The sequence below is a fragment of the Gymnoscopelus microlampas genome (genome assembly GCF_963454915.1).
Source record: "Gymnoscopelus microlampas genome assembly, chromosome: 17".
NCBI classification, from domain to species: Eukaryota; Metazoa; Chordata; class Actinopteri; order Myctophiformes; family Myctophidae; genus Gymnoscopelus; species Gymnoscopelus microlampas.
The window spans coordinates 45,249,753-45,274,791 of record NC_139954.1 but is presented as its reverse complement, the minus strand read 5'-3'; the positions used below and the strand labels follow the sequence as shown (position 1 = coordinate 45,274,791).

The following is a 25,039-nucleotide window of genomic DNA, read 5'->3' as shown; positions in this document are numbered from 1 at the left end:
AAAGCGAAACATTTTAACTCAAATCTTTGCTTCTGGGGGATTCTACAAATGTCTTCTAAATCTTTTTTTTTTTTTAAACTTGAGTTGATGTAATCAGTGGTTCTCAGACTTTTTAATGTCAAGGACCCCCAAAATGATATGTATTGGGCCGCCGACCCTCATCTCAAAATATTTGTTCCAGGAACCCCCAGAAGCAAATATGAGTTAAAAATGTTTGCTTAAAAAAAAAAAAGCTAGAATAGAATAATTAAGAATAATAACACACTTCAAAATTTCTTTTTTTTTAAATACTTGTTTTCGTACTTTAATGTTTTTTTTAAATTATTAAAAATAGTGACACTAGTGGTGTTAGGGTCCGAAATGACCCGTATACCATAGAAGGTAAAAAGTCATTTATTTTTCAAAAACTCAAACTTTATTTTACTCCTGATAGCAAATGCTAATTGAGGACAAGTCTCTCTCACTCTCAAACATGTAAACATTGAATATTGACAATTTGGGGGGAATTGAGCCACACTTCTTTGCCGGGTCATTTCGGACCCTAACACCACAAGTGTCACCTTTTTTTTTTTAGACCATCAGAATGAATTAAAATGATGATAAATAATGTTGTTAAAATGGCTATTTCTGAGGATATCATGAAGCCTCGTTCCAATAAAGAAATGTAAAGGGTACTTTTTACCTATTTAAACTATTTAAAACGGGTCAAAAAAGACCCTAACACAATGGAAGGGTTAAATAATGGTTAAACCGGTTACACAAATGTGTTCCCGGTTTGAAGGGTTAAAGTTTATATTCTGAATCCCTTATTTGCTGGGATGCAGGACATCAAGAGAAGACAACAAAAAGGTAGAAAATTTGGATCAGCAACAACATCGTGAGGCCTGAAGCCTCTGGTCTTTTCTATCATTAGAATCTTTAGGATTGTAATAGTCAAGACATACCAATTGCAACAGGCAACAACAGCTGCATTAAAAACAAACACAGTTTGTAATAGGGGGGGAAAAAATGTCAATTCAATCAAAGATGTATTGAACTATGTGCAGTGTGTTGAACTATGTGCAGTGTGTTGAACTATGTGCAGTGTGTTGAACTATGTGCAGTGCTTGCGTCATGGAATGCCCGGAATGGCCTTTTTACGCATGCCGTGTATCCTCTAATCTTATTCAATCAGAAAATGCAATCTGCATAGCCCCGAGAGCTGAAACATGTGGCCAAATGTGGAGCGTACTGACAGGCAGCCTTCACTGTGTGTACACACACACACACACACACAAGGAGCACTTGACTTTAGGGTGTCACTTTGTACTTTAGGCCAATGTGTGCTACTGACATTAGTCAGTAGGCTAATAATAGTCATCTTCCCGTGTAAATTAGTGGATCTGTCATGAAAATGTGCCTGTTCACAAACCTGTTGAACAGGACTCTGGATGCCATGTTTTTTTTGCCTTATAATGTATTTTCCTTATGCAATCCCCTAGTTCAGGGGTCTTCAACAGGGGGTCCGGGACCCATAGGGGGTCCTCAGAGTTAATACAGGGGGTTCCCCCAAATCTTTGTGTGATATGATTTGTTTTTTATTTGTTTTTACCTTAACCACTTGAACCCTTAGCATCCCTTTTCTGAGGAGAACTTTAGCCAAAAATAGCAGATCTACAAGCTCACAACGCCTCGCGCTGCGAGGCGTTGTGAGCTTATAGATCGGCTATTTTTGGCAAAGAGTTATACAGTAGGTAGTGTAGAGGGAAAAAATAGCAGCAAAAGTTTATCTGAAACACAATTTTAAACAATATAGAGTAGGGGGTCCATGCTTCATCTCTCTCTCTCAGGCCTCTCTCCCTTGGCCTGAAAACGTTGAAGACCCCTGCCCTAGTTTATGTCCTTAGTATACGATAATGTGTCCTGCGTTGCAGTTAGCTCAGCGGGCAAAAGTAATGTAATGCAAAAAGTAAATGTTCTGCACAGAACCGTCTCTAAATGTCACTGAGAATGCATTTAACATTGCACATAGAACTTGGGAACATGACATGATGACATCATGATGACATGACAGATCGACGATGTCGGTCAGAAACCTCTCATCTCCATATTCTATATGACTTTCGCGACACGACTTGAGCTTGTAGATCTGCTACTTTTGCAATTTTTGAATTTTAATCCTGAAAAGTAAATGAATTTATGACTTTATTCATCATTAACTCATTAAAAAATAATTTGTAATAAACTATTTTCTTTATAGTTTTGTGGATATGCAGAAGATTAATGTGCCTTATATGTCAGCTTTGATTGTCTGTACATGACGTGTGTGCGTGCGTGCGTGCGTGTGCGCGCGTGTGTGTGTGTGTGTGTGTGTGTGTGTGTGTGTGTGTGTGTGTGTGTGTGTGTGAACAACACGTGTGATAATGATACCTGCTGTGGGGCTGGCCCTGTGGTGCTGTGTGGCTGGCCCTGTGGTGCAGCCAGTCAGTGCCAGACAGATGCACTCCTCCCCGCATGACAAGGAGGAGTTGGATCCCCCATTACCAATTTATTTTCCCAAAATGTACTGTCCAATTAAAGCAGACGTTCAACAAGTAAATAAAAACATTTACTTGTCGTAACAGTTGACGTCGTCCAGCCAGCAGCCCTGCTTGACCACCTCCACGGCGCCCGACACGTTCCTCCAGGTAGCGAAGCAGTGCCGCCTCTTGTCCTTCTCCTGTCCTTGCCAGGTGCACGTCTCGATGCCGCTACGGTTGGCGCGGCTGTCCGACATCCCCGACGGGTTGTAGTTGTAGTGGACGCACTCCTGCGTCTCCGATCGACCCAGGATGGCGCCTAGGGTGGAGATAAAACATGGAATAAAGCAAAAAATTAAATATCATGACTTATGGTATTACACAGACCAGGGGTCTTCAACAGGGGGTACGGGACCCCTAGGGGGTCCTCAGAGCTACTATAGGGGGTCCACCAAATCTTTGTGAGATAGGATTTCGTTTTTTTACATTAACCACTTGAACCCTAGAATTCCTTTTCTGAGGGGAACATTAGCCGAAAATAGCAGATCTACAAGCTCACAACGCCTCGCGCTGCAAGGCGTTGAGAGCTTGTAGATCGGCTATTTTTGGCAAAGAGGTTATAGGTGTAGAGGGAAAAAATAGCAGACTAAGTAAAAAAAACTTTTATCTGAAACACAATTGTATACAATATAGAGTAGGGGGGCCCTGCTTCATCTCTCTCTCAGCTAGGGGGTCCTTGGCCTGAAAACGTTGAAGACCCCTAACAGACCATCTAGAAAAACGCGGGCAAAAGTCCTTGATTATGCGGGCAAAAGTTTTGCGATGAAATATGTGGGTTTTTTGTGTGATTTTATGCTGTGAAATTGCAGAAGTTGCGAAAAATGCGAAATATGTGGAAAGTTGCGAAATATGTGGAAAGTGGCGGAATTTACCCCAGCATAATCTGCGTCATTTGGCTGATTATTATGCGACTGAAATCAAGTCGTGGCGACTGAGAACTTTAATCCATTGGTTCTCAAAGTGGGGTCCGGGGACCCCCAGAGGTCTTTGGGGGGATACCAGGGGGCCCCCAGCAAAATTAGTTAGTCAACAAAGTGATTGGTCAAGCTTCACGTGACACATGGCTATATAAACACATTATAAACACATATCGATGACAAAATGTATCAAAGGCGCCGCTACCTTCACACAGGGTGTGATTTTTTTATGTCCCAAATCATGAAAATAAATCATCTTAGTTACTAAATAGGATCACAGCCATCACTGGGGTAGTTATGGATGTGCAACTATGCCGTTTAGTAACAACACAACGAGACATTTTGCCCGTACAGTACTTTGAAGACATGCTTCATGAGAACAAAAAGGTGACTCTTATGAAGTAGAGTTCTCAACAGGCCTGAAAATTAAGGCCCGGCCCTAACTGGGCCCTAACTGGGCTAGATGGCTGATAAACCAGACATGAAGGAGATCTCTGGATTTGACAAGGCCCAATAGGCTCCATGCACAGCAGCCATATTGGAAAGAAATTGGGCCGCTTCTTACTTCCTTCACAGGTGTTACCAATGATACTAATGAAGGCTCTGTTCCATTCTGGTCAGGGTGCTGATATTGTGCATGTTGGCTCACTAGAAACACTACATTTTGGTTCCCAAATGGCCCCTTATGGTGGGTGTGTAACTCTGAGAGTGTACAAATGTACACTCTCAGAGTTATGGGGGTCCTTGAAAATAAGACAACCACTATGCCACACTAAATGAAACAGAGCCTTAATTAGCATCATTGGTAACACCTGTGAAGGAAGTAAGGAAGGGGCCCAATTCATTCCCAATATGGCTGCTGTGCATAGAGCCTATTGAAGAAGACTGAGACACAAGAGAAAAACGTCTTGCCCACCAAAGAAGTCACTGAACAGTAGAAGGCAGCAGATTCATGAAGACCTCATATGCACTGACTGTACAGTCCCCGAACAGGGCCCGGCCCCAACCATTACGCCATAATCTCTGTTTTCAAAGTCACGCATCCAACAAGCTTTGAACTGAGCAGATTGGACGTTTGGTTCCAGAGATAATGGCCAAAACATCTATATTATAGATATATTATATTTTTTAATAACACGGGCTAGGAACGGTCGGACGGCAACGAACTAGATACCTGAGTAAAGTTCACTTTGAGCTGCATCCGACACATCCAACACATCCAACACATCCACTGACATTTCTGTCGGCCTTACCGTTCGGCCACTAGGGACAGTTGAAATGTATTTTTTGAGGGTAATAGATAATTATTTTATTTTTTACGGAACCCGAGGCTCGGCTCGGCCCGACTAATTAGCAAACATTTTTGTCCCAGCCCGAAAACGTTGGGTCGGGTCGGGTCGGGTTCTGGCAGGATTTGAGAACTCTAATATATTGTCCCACTAGATATTAGGGGCGCAAATTCGCGCAACGGTTCTCAGTTTAATACTGAACCATACAGTTCAACATCCATGGTTCAATATGCACTTGGTTTTGCAATTACAACATTTCTCACTGCTGAAATGGCACTGGAGGAAACCCCTCCCCGCAAGTGAATCCAACAGTGTTGCTCTACAAAAATAGCCGATCTACAAGCATCACGACACGTTGTGAGCTCGTAGTTCATCTATTTCCGGCGAACAACACCGTCAATATACTGTATATATGATTAGACCATTGCTTTGACGTGACGTCTTGTCGTCTGCACTCGCTTTAGCGTGAGCTCGCTACCTCGCTCAAAAGTGTTGTTTTTTCACAACACAACAGCTCAAACAAAAAAGTACTCCATGACAACAGAGTGGGACAACACTTCCCTCGCACGGTCATGTCAGTGACATACGGTTTAGTTTTCTCCTTTGAAAATAATGAAAGGCAAATAGTGTCGTGTCGTACTGGAAATGTGTGTAATTGGAAAAAACTATAAATGTTTTCGTTAATAAGCAAAATAAGGATAAATGAAAAAATCTAACCGTACCAAAGCCATGACCCAAAAACCAAGGTACTACGGACCGTGGCTTAACTGAACCCTTGCATGCCTATTAGGTATTAGGCCCGTGATCCATCCTTGTTGTTGTTGTTGACCTGGCACAGAATTTCAGAAAGCCGCCTGTTCCAAGAAAGTGTCACGATCGCCGATTGATCTACAACTTGCACTGCCATACTTGTAAAAGGCTCCCAAGGCAAAGTATGACAATCAATTAACTTCAGAGAGATCAATCACCACTCGGTTCTCTTTAACCCATTGAGACCTGAAGCCGATTCTACATGTCTCCTAAATCCCGACAGTTTTCTGAAAAACGTATGTTTCTATATCAGTGGTGCTCAATCTTTTTCATGTCAAGGACCCCCAAAATTATATGTATTTGACCGTGGACCCCCATCAAAATATGTTGTTCCAGGGACCCCCCAGAAGCAAAGATTTGAGTTAAAAATGTTCGCTTTAAAAATATATATATTCAAAGATTTGCACACATTTTCACGATTTTTCAAAAATAGCAGATCTACAAGCTCGTAGCGCGGCACTTGGTGCCGCGCTATGAGCTTGTAGATCTGCTATTTTTGAATAGCCCAAAGTGTAAAATAATGCTTTTTAGCTCAAATCTAAAAATGAGACAGTTCCAGGTCTCAATGGGTTAAGACAGTGCGCGCTCGCCGACGATTGGGCGTAACCGATGCGATTGCAATGCGTGAGAGAAGTTCCAACAGGCCAGTATATATATATATATATATATATATATATATATATATATATATATATACCATGCAGAACAGAGGCATGTGTATATGGCTGTTTTGTAGTTCACTATTTTTACGACCGACCCCATTCGCCGCTGTCATGGCAGCGGTGTGTACAATGTGACCATTGGGCCTCCTGCCGGGCCCTCGCTCTCACACGCTTCGCCTGCAGTCTGTAGCGCGTAGCGTTAACCCATTAAGACCTGAGGTTACGATTCTGCAAAATGTCTTCTAAATCCCAACGGTTTTCTGAAAATACTTATGTTTCTATATCAGTGGTGCTCAAACTTTTTCATGTCAAGGACCCCCAAAATTACATGCATTTGGCCGCAGACCCCCCCATCTCAAAATATTTTGTTCCAGGGACCCCCCAGAAGCAAGGATTTGAGTTCAAAATGTTCGCTTTAAAACAATATATATATTGAAAGATTCACGATTTTTCAAAAATAGCAGATCTACAAGCTCGTAGCGCGGCACTCGGTGCCGCGCTACGAGCTTGTAGATCTGCTATTTTTGAATAGCCCAAAGTGTAAAATAATGCCTTTTTTTTAGCTCAAATCTTAAAAAAATGACACTGATGCGTCCTCAGGTCTTAATGGGTTAAGCCACACCGCTGTGTGGGGGACCCGTTACGCTGGCTGCTAAGGGGGACATCTGTCACCACCAGGCTCCAGTGCAAGGGCCCGCCAACTGCGGCTCTGTAATTAACCAGCGCTGATGAACGCCCCGAGAGAGAGAGAGAGAGAGAAAGTCAATTCACGTGGCGTGGCCGACTGCTGCCTGGCAGACATGAAGGATGACAACTTTTCTTTGTAATCTCCTAAGACCATCTGTTTCCCCCCCAGCCCCTCGGCGTTTGTATATTAACGGTTGTTTGATAATAGAGACGTGTGTACCGATAGCATTTTTCTTCATATTCCCGATGCCGATTCTGAAACCCCGCAACTTGAGTGACCAAATTGACCCTTTTGCGGGTCCATTTTGTTCCATTTGTACACTCTGAGTTATGGGGGGGACCCCTTGAAATTAAAAAAAGGTTTGCGAACCACTGATCTAGGAATAAATACAACATTCCATAATTGTTAAATGTTTGTGAAATGTCCACAGGCAAATCACAGCACTTTTTCTGAGCCTAATTATTCAGAGAACCCCTGACCACAGACAATCCACTGAATGTTCAACGTTCAGTTTCATTTGGGTGTAATTGAGGTCAGAAATTTCAAATAATAATAATAATTACAATTTGATGTCATGAAACCTTTAACCCATTAAGACCTGGAACTGTGTCATTTTTAGATTTGAGCAAAAAAACATTATTTTACACTTTGGGCTATTCAAAAATAGCAGATATACAAGCTCATAGCACGGCACCGAGTGCCGCGCTATGAGCTTGTAGATCTGCTATTTTTGAAAAATTGTGAAAATGTTTGCAAATCTTTGAATATATATATATTTTAAAGCGAACATGTTTAACTAAAATCTTTGCTTCTGGGGGTCCCTGGAACAACATATTTTGATGGGGGTCCGCGGCCAAATACATACAATTTTGGGGGTCCTAGACATGAAAAAGTTTGAGCACCACTGATATAGAAACATACGTTTTTCAGAAAAGTTGAGATTTAGGAGACATGTAGAATCGGCTTCAGGTCTCAATGGGTTTCAATGAGTCATTGCCAATTCCCCCCATATAGCCTAAATAGTCTGCTTCACTGCCAAGCCCTACATGTTGGGTCTTATGGAAGGTGGAGAGTGGAGGGACTAGGGATGTAATGGTATGACATGTCACAGTATGGTACGCTATCTACCAAAAAATACTTTTGTGGTAGTTAACTACATAGGCAGAGATGCTCATAGGCCTGCGTCCTGCGTCTCTGACGCACCATATTGAAAAAGGACGCATTCATGGCACCATCGGTGCGTCCTGGGACGCACTACAATTGTCACCAACAAAAACAAAATTCGCGGTAAAATATTTTTTTTACCGCAAATATTTTACAAATCCATGGGACACCACCATTTTGCATGGCCACATCCTACTTTATCCTACTTTATAAACGATAGAATCCACGTAGAAATAGTCTAAGAAAGACGATACAAATGATAATAATAAGGATCCATGGGAGCCGCCATTTTGCGCATGCTCATTGCTCAGACCGAATTCTTTGGGTAACGATTTTGCGTGTAACACACACACACAAGGGCCGTCTGTTGCGGAGTTGAAAAGTGACGTCTCTGCCATGACGTAGACCCGTAGCAGACCTGATGGTTAACACGTTTGAAAACAACAAACGTGAATTAAAAATAAACTATACAAATAAAAGAAAAAAAAATAATGTTAGTGTAAAATGGCACCAAAAAAGATTCTCAAGCCTGCTGCAGGGCAACAGAAAATAGCAAGCCTATTTTCTAAAATCAAGTATCAAGTACTACAAGTACTAGTTGTCGGATTTGGAATTGTGTACTTTTCTTTCAGATACATGTTCTACATGAATATAACCATATAAGATGAAACACGAGTTAAACGCTGTGCATTTTTGTGGGACCCATAAAATGTCCCTGGGACCCATCTAAAAGACCACCCTTGCATCCCAGGACCCATTACATTGAAAACCTAGCAACATCACTGCATAGGCCTACTACCCTTTTAATGAAGTGTACTATGGAAATAAAAATCTAAAAGGTATTTTGCTTAGAAAAACATTGTTTTATTGAACTCAGGAGAGCCTCAGCAGATAATGTATAGAATCTGTTTATTAGGAGTGGTTGAGATTTAGAGTTGCTGCGGTGTGGAGATTTCCCCATCAATTAATAAAGCCATATGAAAAATGGCAATACCAGTTACACCGGATGCGCAATGCGAATAATTCAATTAAATTACATTCGAATTCACTTATTTTGCTGTCTGCTTTTAATAACCGAATTAACGTTGTCAACGAGTAGGTGTCCAACTCAACACTCTTGATATTGGGTACCGTTATACAAGTAGACAGACGGACAATATATCCAATCAGAGCTCTAAGCAGCCATGATGACGTCACAAACAAAGGACATAAACAGCAGGTTGGTCGAGAGCAAATCGTGTAATCTTGTCCGCAACTGGTTGTTAAGTAAATAAAGCAAACATACTCGTACAAATAAGCTGTTGTCAAGTAAACATTAGAGCCTTCTCTCTATCTCTACGCAAGTCAAATGACTCCGTTGTGACTTGTGCTACCGCTGTGAGCAGCAGAATCATAGACAGACAGAGTCTCCAATGGAAACGCTTTCAATTTACAGTACAGTTACCGTCCTTTGTCCAACTAAGTATTGATAAAAATGCTTACGATGCAACAAGAACATGGGTGCTACACGAACATGAACTAAATGGGTTTTATTAAAATAACATTAATAATAATACAATTACAAATTACAACCATAGTGACTAAATGACAACTGCTGGGCCACCCTTAACCCATTGAGACCTGAAGCCGATTCTACATGTCTCCTAAATCTCAACAGTTTTCTGAAAAATGTATGTTTCTATATCAGTGGTGTGTGGTCTTTTTCATGTCAAGGACCCCCAAAATTATATGTATTTGGCCGCGGACCCCCATCAAAATATGTTGTTCCAGGGACCCCCCAGAAGCAAATATTTGAGTTACAAATGTTCACTTTAAAAATATATATATTCAAAGATTTGCACACATTTTCACGATTTTTCTAAAATAGCAGATCTGATATTTTTGGATAGCCAAAAGTGTAAAATATGGCTTTTTAGCTCAAATCTAAAAACGACACAATTCCAGGTCTTAATGGGTTAAGACCCTTAAGACAATATCTTTACAGTTAAAGATGCAGTTGTAGTGCTTGGTGTGGTGTGGATGGCCCTTTATGGTCATTCCACCTTAAGGTCAGGTCAGCGCAGCTCATTAAAACCTGAAAATGCCAGGACTCATGTAAATGTCCTTCTGGTACTTTCTTATTCAGATAGGCACTTGGGATGCATTTCAGCAGAGCCTTACTCAGCATAAAGAGGTTAACTCATTAGACCGTTAAGATCCGTGACATCCGTGTCTATTTGGGAATATCTCAAAGAGACGCAAACGGAGCCCATGGCTATCACGCACGCAGGCGATTTGCAAGTTTTGCGTATCACCAAACAGTAGGAGCATTTATTCACTGACAAATACTCTAAACTACACACCCAGTGCACTGCTGCGTGTTCAGGACAGGGGGTCCTGAAGCTAGAGCCCTTCTTCCAATGCAGTGTCACTCAAAGTCTCTCTCTATATATATATATATATATATTAGGGCCGGGACTTTATCGCGTTAATTTACCAGAGTAACAGAGTATTTCTGCATTGCAGTATTGATACTTTTACTCAAGTAAAACATGCGAGTACTTTTAATATTTTTACTTCTACTCCACTACATCTCAGAGAAAAATATTGCACTTTCACTCCACTACAATTATTTGAAAACTTTAGTTACTAGTTACTTTATAGATTTTGATTATTATTACCAAAAAAACACTTCAGCCCTTTCAGCCATTTGAAAAATAGCCGATCTACATTGCGGTATTGATACATTTACTTCAGTAAAATGTTCTTTAACTTTGTCCACCTCTGGTGAATGATAATATGTAGGATCTTAGGAGGAGGGTGATATATATATTCTTTCACATACATCAGGCAGCAGGGCTGCAGAGGAACTTGTGGTGACAGAGAACCCACTGCATCGGTCTCCTCTCCGCTCTGTGATTTATTGGCTCTTGTGTCTGATAAGAGGGTAATGGGATAGCTGGTCCCATTCAGCCCCGCCTGAATCTCCTACTCAGCATAATCACAGCATGAGAAGGCGGGGAGGGGGGGGGGGGGGGTGGGGGGGTTCTGGAGGGTCCTTTACTGTGCCGTAACGACAGTATATATACTGCAGCACGGCCATTTGAGCCAAATGTGTCTTAAAATGAATGAGATGTCAATACAATGACGACATGTAAGCCCTCGCTGCTGCTGCTGCACTCCAGTTACCGGGAGAGAGGTTGTGCTGAAGTGCAGCCATTCTGTGGCATGCAGGAGGACAGCAGTGGTGGTGTGGTGGTGTAGGACAGTGGTTCTCAAACTTATTCACGTCAAGGACCCCCAAATTGACACTTATTATTACCCCACGGACCCCCCAATTGAAAAGATATGCCAGGGACCCCAATAAGAGAAGGTTTTTACGGCTCTCTAGCAGTGATTCTCAACCGTTTTAATTTCAAGGACCCCCAGTTTGACATGCATTAGGCTACGGACCCCCATTTAATGGCATTTATACCTCTGGGACCCCAATTGATATTGTATAATCTATGTTAATTTAACTCTGAGAGTGTACAAATGGAACCAAATGGACCCGTCCATTTGGTTCCATTTGTACACTCTCAGAGTTACAGACCCATAAGGGTCCATTTGGTTCCTGTCCATCATTTAGCTGGGGACCCCCTGGAACCCCCTCAAGTACCCCTGGGGGTCCCCGGACCCCACTTTGAGAACCAATGGTGTAGTAATGGGACCATGTGAAAATTACATGTCATGATTATTGCGTAAAAAATTATTGCGACTAATAATATTATGGCGATAATCAAAATATGCTTAAAACTTAAAGAAAAAGTCATTTTGGGGGTGAACTATTGATTACAATACTCACCCCATGGAGACTTGAATTCATAGAGATTCTTTTTTGTTTATGTCGCATTCCTAAGCCAATAACTTTAATGACCGGAGACATTAGCATCTTTCCGCCGGTCATCAAATTATTGGCATAGGAATGTGACAAAAAAAAAAAAACTCCATGAATTCACGGTTTCATGGGGCGTGTAACTGATAGAAAATAAGATTTTTTTGGGGTGTGAACTATCCCTTTAAAATGCCACTTTTGTTAACCACTTGAACCCCCCAGCATCCCTATTCTGGGGCGGGAACGTTCGCCAAAAACAGCCGAACTACAAGCTCGCAACGCGTTGTGAGCTTGTAGATCGGCTATTTTTGGAAGTTGTACTGAAACTTTGCAGCTCAACAAAAGCCAATTCATCCTAGTGTATGATGGAGGACAATTTCACGATAACTTAACCCATTAAGACCTGAAGCCGATTCTACATGTCTCCTAAACCTCAACAGTTTTCTGAAAAACGTATGTTTCTATATCAGTGGTGCTCAATCTTTTTCATGTCAAGGACCCCCAAAATGATATGTATTTGGCCGTGGACCCCCATCAAAATATTTTGTTCCAGGGACCCCCCAGAAGCAAAGATTTGAGTTAAAAATGTTCGCTTAAAAAAATATATATATATATTCAAAGATTTGCACACATTTTCACGATTTTTCACGCTATGAGCTTGTATATCTGCTATTTTTGAATAGCCCAAAGTGTAAAATAATGCTTTTTTAGCTCAAATCTAAAAATGACAAAGTTCCAGGTCTTAATGGGTTAAAATCTATGCGATACGATTATTGTAAGCGTTTTTTTATCGCGATAAACGATAATAAACCATTAACGTCCCATCCCCAGTGTGGTGTTGTTCCGTCTCCCATTGTGCATGTAGTTTGGCCGCGTGCGGGAGAATAGGCATTGTTAAATATGATTGTATGGTTCCAAAGGGAATAATAAGGCTAGAGACCGGCTTCATCTAAAGAAGCCGGGGAAGGCTAAATGAGCCGGTGTCATGTATAGTTCCAAAGAATGAGTCCCTCATCTTCAGCCCAGTCATCTAAACCACACGTCACATGACTACTACAGCACTATAGGAAGCTTCACACAGGAGCAAAGTCCTCAACTCTCAAACACAGGAAGAAAAAAAAACAACAAGAACAAACAAAATCATTTCTCTTTTAACCCATTTTAACCCAATAAGACCTGGAACTGTGTCATTTTTAGATTTGAGCTAAAAAGCATTATGTTACACTTTGGGCTATTCAAAAATAGCAGATATACAAGCTCATAGCGCGGCACCGAGTGCCGCGCTACGAGCTTGTAGATCTGCTATTTTTGAAAAATCGTGAAAATGAGTGCAAATCTTTGAATATATATATTTTTAAAGCGAACATTTTTAACTCAAATCTTTGCTTCTGGGGGGGTCCCTGGAACAAAATATTTTGATGGGGGTCGGCGGCCAAATACATATAATTTTGGGGGTCCTTGACATGAAAAAGATTGAGCACCACTGAATCAGTGGTGCTGATATAGAAACATATGTTTTTCAGAAAACTGTTGAGATTTAGGAGACATGTAGAATCAGCTTCAGGTCTCAAGGCTTCAGGTCTCAATGGGCAGATCTACAAGCTCGTACGAGCTTGTAGATCTGCTATTTTTGAATAGCCAAAGAAATCTAAAAATTACACACAGATCTTAAGCCCGGTCTTAATGGGTTAAAACATGGGCTAATCCTGGGCTTTTAATCTTATCTAAACACCAAAGGAGACAGAGGGATCTTGATATAAAAAGTACGAAACACCTCGCCTGCAGGCACCGTATTATGGGGTTTGAAAGAAACAACAATATAAGCTGGTTTTTGTGGTTAGCCCCAACAAAACCTCAAGTGGTTCCTCTCTGACCGACAAAAACAGGCTCATTCAGTCAAAAGGATGTGGCGGGCGGGTGTGGTTTGACAATAACGCTTCTGCAAAGAAGCAGTGAGTGATGTGCCAACCTTCTGACCCCCACCACCCCCCCACACACACACACACGCACACACACACACACACACACACACACACGCACACACACACACAACCAACTTACGCACCAAAATGTGTATCACTGGCTTCCTTTAACCCCATTCAATCCGGGAACGAATACTGTGTCATGTAAGATTTGTATAGCTATAACTATTGTTTTATACTTTGGGCTATTCAAAAATAGCAGATGCATACATTTTTGCAAATCTTTTAATATATGTTTTTTTACTATTTAAATTTTCAAGATTTTCTATACGCTTGTAGATCTGCTATTTTTGAATAGCTGAAGAAATCCAAAATGACACAGATGCGTTCCCGGATTGAATGGGTTAAAACAGGCCTGAAAATCCACCTTTTCAGGAGGCCAAAGGGGGAGGTACCGTAATTATCACTTCTCCCTTAGAAAGGTGTTCACCCCCCCTTTCTACTCTGTACATATATTTGTGATGATATTGTATTTGTGTTATTTTTAATGCTACTGTATGTTGATGAATTGAATATATAGGACCTCAATGGAAACAAGTCCAGTGGACTTTTTTGTGTTATCCTTTTCGACTTTGACTGTACTCGTGCTGTCTGCATTTCTGTCTAATACAATATTCAATTAATCAAACCACTAGGGTACACAGGCGACACTACACAACAGAACCATCTCTTTTTGGCTTAAATGTGTGGAGGAATAGACTAACTCAGGCGTCTTCACCGTTTTTTCAGCCCAGCACACCCTAGCTGAGAGATGAAGCAGGGACCCCCACTACATATTGTGTAACATTGTGTTGCAGATTCAACATTTTCATAGATTTCATAGATAGCTTCATAGACTTGTTTGACAGCACTGTAATGTGTAATTTCAGACATTTAACCACTTAAACCTTCAATAACCTGAATTTGTACTTGTTCTGCTCTTTTTTCCCCCTCTATACCAGGGGTCTTCAACAGGGGGTCCGGGACCCCTAGGGGGTCCTCAGAGTCACTACAGGGGGTCCGCCAAATCTTTGTGTGATATGATTATTTGTTTTTACCTTAACTACTTCAACCCTAGCATCCCTTTTCTGAGGAGAACTTTAGCCAAAAATAGCAGATCGCAACGCAAGCATTAGAGTAGATCGCAAGCATTATTGTTATAGGTGTAGAGGGAAAAAAGAGCAGCAAAATCTTATCTGAAACACATTATTATACAATATAGAGGGGGTCCCTGCTTCATCTATCTCTCAGCTAGGGGGTCCTTCGTCTGAAAACGTTGAAGACCCCTGCGTTATACCTTTCAAGCCAGGAACACCTCTGTGTGTAGTCGCTGCTACTGTATATACGCTATATAGCAACAGTAACCTTTTTCAACATTTTGGATTTAGAAGGCTTCTTTTTAGAATCGGCCTCAGGCCTGAATGTGTTCAGTCACATTAAGTGTACAGTATCTCCTGTAGTGCACACTATTGGGGATCTCCTAGGACCAGCTCAAAAATTATTAATAGCACGAGTTCAAAAGCACCATCTGGTGATGTGAAACTCCATTGAAGCTGACAAAAGGGGAACAAGAAGGAAAAAAAACAAAACAAAAAAGGAACGGTGCAGCCCGCCATGCTGCAACCTGAGTCACAGAAGCTGGAAAGGCCCTAGCTCAGTGGTTCTCAAACTTTTTCATGTCAAGGACCCCCAAAATGATATGTATTTGGCTGCGGACCCCCATCTAAAAATAGGTTGTTCCAGGGACCCCCCCAGAAGCAAAGATTAGAGTTACAAATGTTCGCTTTAAAAATATGTATATTCAAAGATTTGCACAAATGTTCAAGATTTTTCAAAAATAGCAGATCTACAAGCTCGTAGCGCGGCACTCGGTGCCGCGCTATGAGCTTGTAAATCTGCTATTTTTGAATAGCCCAAAGTGTAAAAGGTCATAATTATTCTGATGCTATATTTACAGTTTACACATTTTGCTGGGTACCCCCTGGAACCCCCTCAAGTACCCCTGGGGGTCCCCGGACCCCACTTTGAGAACCAAGGCCCTAGCTAGCTGGTACTGAAAAGCCCCGCCCCTTCTTCACCCCGTGGGGTCAAATCTGACTGCGGGCAACATGGCATAGAATAGAATGTAAGCATCTCCTGAAGGCACCGTGGCATGCGTTTTGTTGGCGCGCGAACAAGCGCATTGTTAGTATGTTGTTGCAGCAGCAGCAGCAGCTGCCCCCCCCCCCCCCCCACCCCACCCCACCCCCCATCTTGGCGCCAACTCCTCGCTCGACCTGCGTGACCAGTTTCCACATCTCTGGCCCCGAGGCTCACAGCGTTCCATGTTTAGCTGGCACTTCTTTGACTCATCCATAATTGATTGTCAGCACAAATGTCACCGTACGTCCCCGACAAACCCTGGCCCCTTGTTAGACATGGGAGGAATGAGAATCTGGTTGTTTCTTCTTCTTCTAATCTGGCCGCCTGCCTATTTGCCTGCTGCTAACCTAAGGCAGGTGGTTCTATTTTCTCCCTCCTGTGTGTGTGTGTGTGTGTGTGTGTGTGTGTGTGTGTGTGTGTGTGTGTGTGTGTGTGTGTGTGTGTGTGTGTGTGTGTGTGTGTGTGTGTGTGTGTGTGTGTGTGTGTGTGTGTGTGTGTGTGTGTGCTCTCAAAATATCTCCTTGTACTATTCCAAACAATGACTTGAAGTACCGTAGCCTCGGATGAAGAATGTTGCCTTGTGTCAGTCCCTAAGGTTTATTTTAAAAAGTGCTTAGTTTAGATATCAGGCACAGTTAAATGGTATAGCGTCAAGTTCAAGGCTCCAAACCAAATGTTTCGCTTTAGCTCGAGTTGTCGAGTAGTTAGTCCAGTGGTCTCCAACAGGGGGTCCTCAGAGCTTCTACAGGGGGGGGACCGCCAAATCTTTGTATGATAGGATCTTTTTTTTTCTTTACATTACACCACTTGAACCCTAGCATCCCTATTCCGAGGAGGACTTCAGCCAAAAATAGCCGATCAGCAAGCTCACAACGGCTCGTGCTGCGAGGCGTTGTGAGCTTGTAGATCTGCTATTTTCAGCTAAGAGGTTTGGTATAGAGCAGGGGTCTTCAACGTTTTCAGGCCAAGGACCCCCTTGCTGAGAGAGAGATGAAGCAGGGACCCCCTCTATATCGTATAAAATTGTGTTTCAGATTAAAAAAAATGTGTTTACGTGGTCTGCTCTTTTTTCCCTCTACACCTATGCCTCTTTGCCAAAAATAGCCGATCTACAAGCTCACAACGCCTCGCGCTGCGAGGCGTTGTAAGCTACAAAGATTTGGCGGTCCCCCTGTAGTAACTCTGAGGACCCCCTAGGGGTCGCGGACCCCCTGTTGAAGACCCCTGCCCTATGTTATACTTCGTCGTATGCTGTTGTGCAAAAGCAATGGAAATACCCGAACTACAAGCTCACAATGTGTTGCGACCACTTGTGAGCTCGTAAATGCGCTATTTATTTATTTGAAACTTTTTGCCTATAACAACATGCCCAAAACAAGTGGTTTCAGTCTTATTTAACCAATTAAAAACCGTATTAATGCTATAGCTTAAAGAGCTTGTGACCAAATAAAAAGTACATTGGATGTATTGAAACACAGATTCTTTTTCTGTGCTCAGATTTCCATTTCCAAGTAATGGAAATACAAGGTTTCCAACTGACAGCAGCAGCTTCCTTTTTGAGGCAGCACAACATGGTATGGTAGAGTCTAACGTGCACTGAAACAGCCCTGGAGCGGCATACGTTGTGGAGTCAACTCAATTGTCTGTTTAAAAAAGAAAAAGTGTAACTGCTCTACTTGAATGCACCGAAGCTTTGGACGAAGAACATTATTTTTAGGGAGGAATTAATTCACTAATTGCCCCTCGGTGGGGATAAAATCCAGGGGATTAGTTCCAGAGACACAAGTCGCCATTATCGGGATTACACAGAATCTGCCGGAATTACTGTCGCCTCCACGCGTAGGAGATGAGGAGGAGGAGGAGGAAGATGAGCATCAAGACAGGTCTATGAGCTATGATTATTTATTACACAGATCTGGGACAGTGAATTAAGTTTGACAAATTGACCCGGGCACTTCACACAGATCATGAAGGGAGACCCCCCACCCGGCTTAACCCATTGAGATTCTGCCGATTCTACATGTCTCCTAAATCTCAACGGTTTTCTGAAAAAACGTATGTTTCTATATCAGTGGTGCTCAATCTTTTTCATGTCAAGGACCCCCAAAATTATATGTATTTGGCCGCGGACCCCCATCAAAATATGTTGTTCCAGGGACCCCCCAGAAGCAAAGATTTAAATATATATATATTCAAAGATTTGCACACAATTTTCACGATTTTTCAAAAATAGCAGATCTGCAAGCTCGTAGCGCGGCACTCGGTGCCGCGCTACGAGCTTGTAGATCTGCTATTTTTGAATAGCCCAAAGTGTAAAATAATGCTATTTAGCTCAAATCTAAAAATGACACAGTTCCAGGTCTTAATGGGTTAACTGTCACTGTTGAGAACTGACCTGGGGTGACAGTTGACCTGCTGGCTTGTATAGGACAATGAACAATGCTGAGGTGGCATTTTCCTCCGTGTTCATTCAGCAATAGTGGGCCAAATCAGTGAGATGACTGCCACCACCGGTTTAAAAAATAAAATAATAATAATAGAGGGGAAATAAGGCCATTATAAATAGTTCACTTGTGGGCACTGGGTCATGACAACAGGAATTACAGTTTAGCAATTGTTAAAAGGATATCCCCAGCTAGGCCTAAAGCTTCAATCTGGGATTTATTTGAATGAATACAACATTATTATTAATCCATCTGTATGGCAGCATATGATTAACTCAAGTCATGATTCGATACGATTCACGATACTAGGTCCATTATAGCATTGGTTCTCGAAGTGGGGTCCGGGGACCCCCAGGGGTACTTGAGGGGATACCAGGGGGTACCCAGCTAAATGATTTATAGGAACCAAATGGACCCTTATAGCTCTGTAACTCTGAGAGTGTACAAATGGAACCAAATGGACCCTAACGGGTCCATTTGGCTCCATTTGTACACTCTCAGAGTTAAATTAACATTAATTTTACAATATCAATTGGGGTCCCAGAGGTATAAATGCCATTAAATGGGGGTCCGTAGCCTAATGCATGTTAAACTGGGGGTCCTTGAAATTAAAATGGTTGATAATCACTGCTAGAGAGCCGTAAAAACCTTCTCTTATTGGGGTCCCTGGCTTATCTTTTCAAATGGGGGTCCGTGGGGTAATAAGTGTCAATTTGGGGGTCCTTGACATGAAACATTTTGAGAACCACTGCATTATATGATTTACACACAGATTCCAGACTAATTACTACTGTGTAACGGGCTCAGTTGTAGAACAGACGAAAGCCAAAGTTTTGGGGTCAAAAGTTAAAGTCTCATCTTTATTTCCATGCGGTGTGTGTGACCACAAACCGCTTGCCAGGCCTTTGGTGTAATAATGTGGTAGATAGCCACAAGGAAACACATAACATAAAAAGGCAGATACCAGGCCTGTTATGACAGAAGGCTGTCCCCTGTCCGAATGTTTGCGGGGATGATCCCGTGACTCTGATCATCAATTAACTTGATGCACAACAGCAGCCTGTTGCACCAGGTTGTGTGCAGGTTCTCTCTAAGTTGTTAGGGTGCAAAAACAAATCTTAACTGATTTTGTTTTATTAGCCCAATCCCAATCTGGATTTGTGAAAGAGTGTGAAAGGAGCCTAGCCTGGTAAACCCTCCCTCCGGAAATCTAATTTCCATTTGATTTCAGGAGTGAGTCTGGCCTCATTCTGCAATATTGGCTGTGGGCTGGAGTTGGGCGGGAGTAATACCGTTGACTGACAACCCCTTCAGCCAATGATTGTTTTTCCCCTTCAGCCAATCAGCAGTTCATTTTTACCACCTCCAGACTATGTGACGCAACGGGACTTTTGAGACAGCCATGCCCAAAATAGGTTGCCTTATTCGGATATATGTGTGTCACTGCCCGCCACGGCCGGTTCTCTGAATTTTTATTTTTAAATAGGCTCTGTCATGATTAATTGACCACATATATGAAGTTTAACAACTAAATTCTATCCAAACGATATCTTATAACTTATAAGATATTGTTTGGATAAAATTCCGTGCCTCAAAATATAAGTTTGAGAGTTTTTTGAAGTAAAAAAAACAGCGGAGAAAATAGCGGACAGAAAAGATGGCTGCCGTTCGTGTTTTGTCGGCTGTATTCAGGCTGGACTCGGTGCCATTCGGGCTCACTCGAACTCGCCACCTGATTGGCCAACTGTCGCTGTCAATCACAGAACGATGTGCGACGACGCTGATAGGCTCGTCCGTTTGGCGTACACAGCCAATATTGCAGAACGGGCGATCAGGCCAGACTCACTCCTGAAATCAAATGGAAATGAGATTTCCGGAGGGAGGGTTTACCAGGCTAAAAGGAGCCCTCCACACTAGTGCTGTGTTGCCTGGTATATTCTTGCCCTGTATATTTATGTTACATTACCCTTATGGCAGTTCTCTGTGTCGAGATGTCCCTGAGCAAGAGACTTAACCCTCAACTGCTCCAACCCTGCGCTGAAGTCTGACCACTTGGGCAGCAATCAGCTGGGTGAAGCTGAAACCGAATTTCCCCCACGGGATCAAATAGGTCTAAATATATTTCTCTGGCGAAACAAAAACAAATAGGTCACCATTACCGACGTAACACATGCACAAAAGTCAGTAGGCAAAACACATCGGATTTTTATCCTAACTACTCGACGGCGGGCACCACACTCCCTTAAAGGTTCTATGACATTCATTTCACTTCTTTTATTTTTTATGTTTTTTGGGGGGTTTTATGACCTCAATTACACCCAAAAAACCTTAACTTTGAACATTCAGTGGATTTTCTGTAGTCTGGTTTTTTTTGAATAATTAGGCTGAAAAGTAATGTAGGATTGGCCCCTTGACTTTGATATAGTAGTCACTTAATCCCACCCCCTCTCCTCCCCGCCCCTCCCCTATCCTATCCTTTGGGGGGGGAGTAGTGCTGCCTATAGGGCGTATAGTGTTTGTTTATGGTTATGTCCGAGTCAGAGTGACGTGGTTGTGGTCCGCTGGCCGGCCCTCATATTAGCCAATTTTAATATAGGATATTACCTGAATTGTGCTAAACTGTCCCGATATGTACCGTAGCATCACAAACTCCATCTTAGTCCGGCAGAGTCCCCAGCCGAAGCCTAATTCCCGTCCTTCTCAACCAATATAACAGGTTCAATAGGCTCTATGCACAGCAGCCATTTTGGAGAGAAATTGGGCCTCTTCTTACTTCCTTCACAGGTGTTACCAATGATACTCATGAAGGCTCTGTTCCATTCTGGTCAGGGTGCTGATATTGTGCATGTTAGCTCACTAGAAACACTCCATTCTGGTTCCCAAATGGCCCCTTATGGTGGGTGTGTAACTCTGAGAGTGTACAAATGGAACCAAATGCACCCGTAAGGGTCCATTTGGTTCCATTTGTACACTCTCAGAGTTATGGGGGTCCTTGAAAATAAGACAGCCACTATGCCACACTAAATGGAACAGAGCCTTAATTAGTATCATTGGTAACACCTGTGAAGGAAGTAAGGAAGGGGCCCAATTCATTCCCAATATGGCTGCTGTGCATAGAGCCTATAGTTGGCCCAATGATGGCCACAGTTTCAGGTCAATGTACTCTTTATTTCCAAGTGGCCACAAACTGTGGTAGATAGCCACAAGGAAATGAACAGGACAAAAGCCAGATATCCGACCCGTCAAGACAGAGGCTATATCTCTTTCCATGTGCGTGGGGATGACTGATGTATCCTGTGCTGCGCATCAATTAACACCTAGCTTCGAGTTCAATAAGTTTGACTTCGGGCTAGATGACTGGTAAATCAGCCTATCCCAAAAGACTGAAAAATATTATTTTACTTATTTCTCAGACGGATCAAGAAAATGTTATCAAATGAAAGAATGGTTATGGCTATTGGCTAATGCATTGGTTCTCAAAGTGGGGTCCGGGGACCCCCAGGGGTACTTGGGGGGGTTCCAGGGGGTCCCCATTAAAATGTGTTAATATAGCGTCACAATCATTTTAACCTTTTATACTTTGGCTATTCAAAAATAGCAGATCTACAAGCTCATAGCGCGGCACCGAGTGCCGCGCTATGAGCTTGTAGATCTGCTATTTTTGAAAAATCGTGAACATTTGTGCAAACCTTGGGATATATATATCTTTTAAGACAACATTTTTAACTCAAATACTTGCCTCTGGGGGGTCCCTGGAACAAAATATTTTGAGATGGGGGTCCGCGGCCAAATTCATATCATTTTGGGGGTCCTTGACATGAAAAAGTTTGAGAACCACTGGGCTAATGTATACTGTCATACGGTGTGGTGCATCGAAAGATAGCAGATCTACAAGCTCACAACATGTAGCGCTATGCGTGAGTTTGTAGGCGCCAACCACTCAACCAATCCATTATCTCTCTCATCCCACTGCCAGTTCCTACCAATTAACAGTGCATAGCCCTGAGGGGCTGGGTTTTCTGTGATTGGCTAGTCTGGCTAATCCTGTACACTCTGGTCCCCCCCCCCCTCTGCGGTCCCCACGATCAACCAATCCATTAACTGCAATCCTCTAACTGGGTGAGTCCCCAAAATCGATAAATCCCATAACAATTGTCGCCAAGAGGCACTAGGGTTTTAATGTAGCAGTGAAACGATAGAAAGGCATTGCCTAGTCATCTGTGCCGGCGGTGCCTAAACCTATACACTTCCTATACTACTGATAAAATGTACAAAACAATGGTATAAATGCAAGATTTTCAATTAACTTGACACTGACAACTAAATGTCCCCACAGTCAGGGTTGCCAGATCTGCTTATATTCTATTTGAAAATAGCCGATCTACAAGCTCACAACGCGTCGCGTCTGCTATTTTCAAATAGCTGATGCATATGTTAAAGTGCTCATGTGGCCCATAGTGGCTTCTTTTGGTCTGGTTTTCTAGACCTGGTTGCTTGTTTCTCTCACAGAATCTGGCAACACTGCTCACAGTAGTATAGGTAGGACTAGGAACCTTTGGTATGATGTACAATGTTGTACTACTGGGGATACATCATTAAGTAACACTGTACTGGAGGGATTTCCTTACTGTCTCCAAGGTCACAACACTTAGCACATCGCCACTCGTCGTGGTCTCGTAGATTTGCTACTCTTTGCGAGCGACACCACCGTATGATGATCATAGTTAGTTAGTTAGTTTTATTTCAGTCATGATTTTTTTTTTTTTTTTCATACATAACAGTTGAACATACAGTACAACTATTTAAACAAAACAGTTGAACATATAGTACAACTTAGTCAACAAGATGACTATTTGACCGAAAAGGTATGGGCTGAAGCCGAAGCTTATTTTGCCCACCTTTTTACCATAAAAAAAAAATGTTATCAAAGTAGCATAAGAGCAAACAAAAGAAAATGAACAAACACAGAGCTTCAAATATTACATTTCAGAACAGACGAAACAAAAAGAAACAACAATTTGTTTAGTTTTTCAGACGTAAACAGTTTGTTTATAGCTTTTTCTATTTATATTATAACAATATTTTCTATCACTAGCAGCATTTATACCGTCTTTATTTAGAATGTATTATTTTTATTATTCATTTATTTTATTTTATCAATTTTTTTATAAACTTTATCCTTTCTATTGTAGAGTTACTTTCCGCTACACTTTACATATATATGAAGTGATTGCTTCATACATATAATATATGCACTCAAATACACACTCACATACATATTTCTCCACATATGTATGCGTGCATATGAAAGTATGCCCACACACATATGGATACTCACTTTCAAATTTATAGCTATTCATTGCATGTGTATGTAACTATCAATTACCTTTGCTTTATATAATTTCTTGAATGTTTTTATTGAGTTAGACATTTTGATTTCGTTTCCCAATGAGTTCCACAGATCAACCCCTATGACCGATATGCATCTCTCTTTGGTGTTGGTCCTTGCTTTTGTTTTTTTGAATATGGCAGTTCCCCTGAGTTCGTATCTGCTTTCTCTAGGCTTGAACAGCTCTTGCATGCAGCTTGGAAGTAGTTGGTTGTGTGCCTTGTACATTATTGCAGTGGAGTTGAGGTTGACTAGATCTTTCAATTTCAGTGTGCGGCTTTCATACAGAGTATTGCCAGCCAGTAGGCCTGGGCAATACAAAAAAAATATATATACTAGGGGTGTGCCGATACACTAATTTCACCAAACGATACCATACGATATTTGGCTCACAACTTCGATATGATATCGATACGATACGCACTTTTTTTATTATGAAAATATATGGGGGAGGAAAAAAGTAAATGCAAACAAATAATTCTGTTTTTGCATTATTCAGACATGCAAACTTGTAGCTTTTCAGCTACAATAGCCGTTTTGAATCCAAATAGGGCAATAGTGTGACACCTGACCCGAAAAAACAACAACATGTTGTCACCCTTTTCACCTCGGGGCTGTTTGCATGCCTGATTATAATGATTGTAAAAAATTTAAAAAAAAAACGATATTTTTTCCCCCCAAAACGATACATATCGTCACGAAAACGTATCGCGATATATCGTCGGCACACCCCTAATATATACAAACCGATATTTAGAACCAATAACCGACACATAATCAAATAATGTTTTTTTTAATATATTGTTCTCTTATATCAATGAATCAACACGATTAAAGTCTGATTAACCACTAGACCCTCTGTTATACTTTGTTGTATAATGGTGGTATGCTAAATCTGTGAAAATAGCTGTATTGCGACACATTGTGAGCTTGTAGATCTGATATTATTAAAACGCAATAATCGTTCATTGATCGTAATTGAGGCAAAAGTGTGAAATATTCGTTATTTGACGTTGCATTGTTTAGACTGTATTTAGAATGGATTATATTAGGCATTTTAACCATGCTTAATCTAACAAGCCTACACGGTAGCCTACACTCTGCTGTCAGAGCAAGGTAACTGTTGCTTACTAGTGGTCGCATTTGTGGTGAAGCTTCCGTT

General features: G+C 41.8%; 1 protein-coding gene across 1 annotated transcript in view; it reads right to left on the bottom strand.

Annotated features, from left to right (window-relative positions):
- The window catches only part of acvr2aa (activin A receptor type 2Aa), a 96,439-nt gene that overhangs the window by 59,842 nt on the left and 11,558 nt on the right, over window positions 1–25,039 (bottom strand). Inside the window, 1 exon segment of the mRNA XM_084085255.1 lies at window positions 2,592–2,817. Within this exon segment, the coding sequence (XP_083941381.1) occupies window positions 2,592–2,817 (226 nt within the window).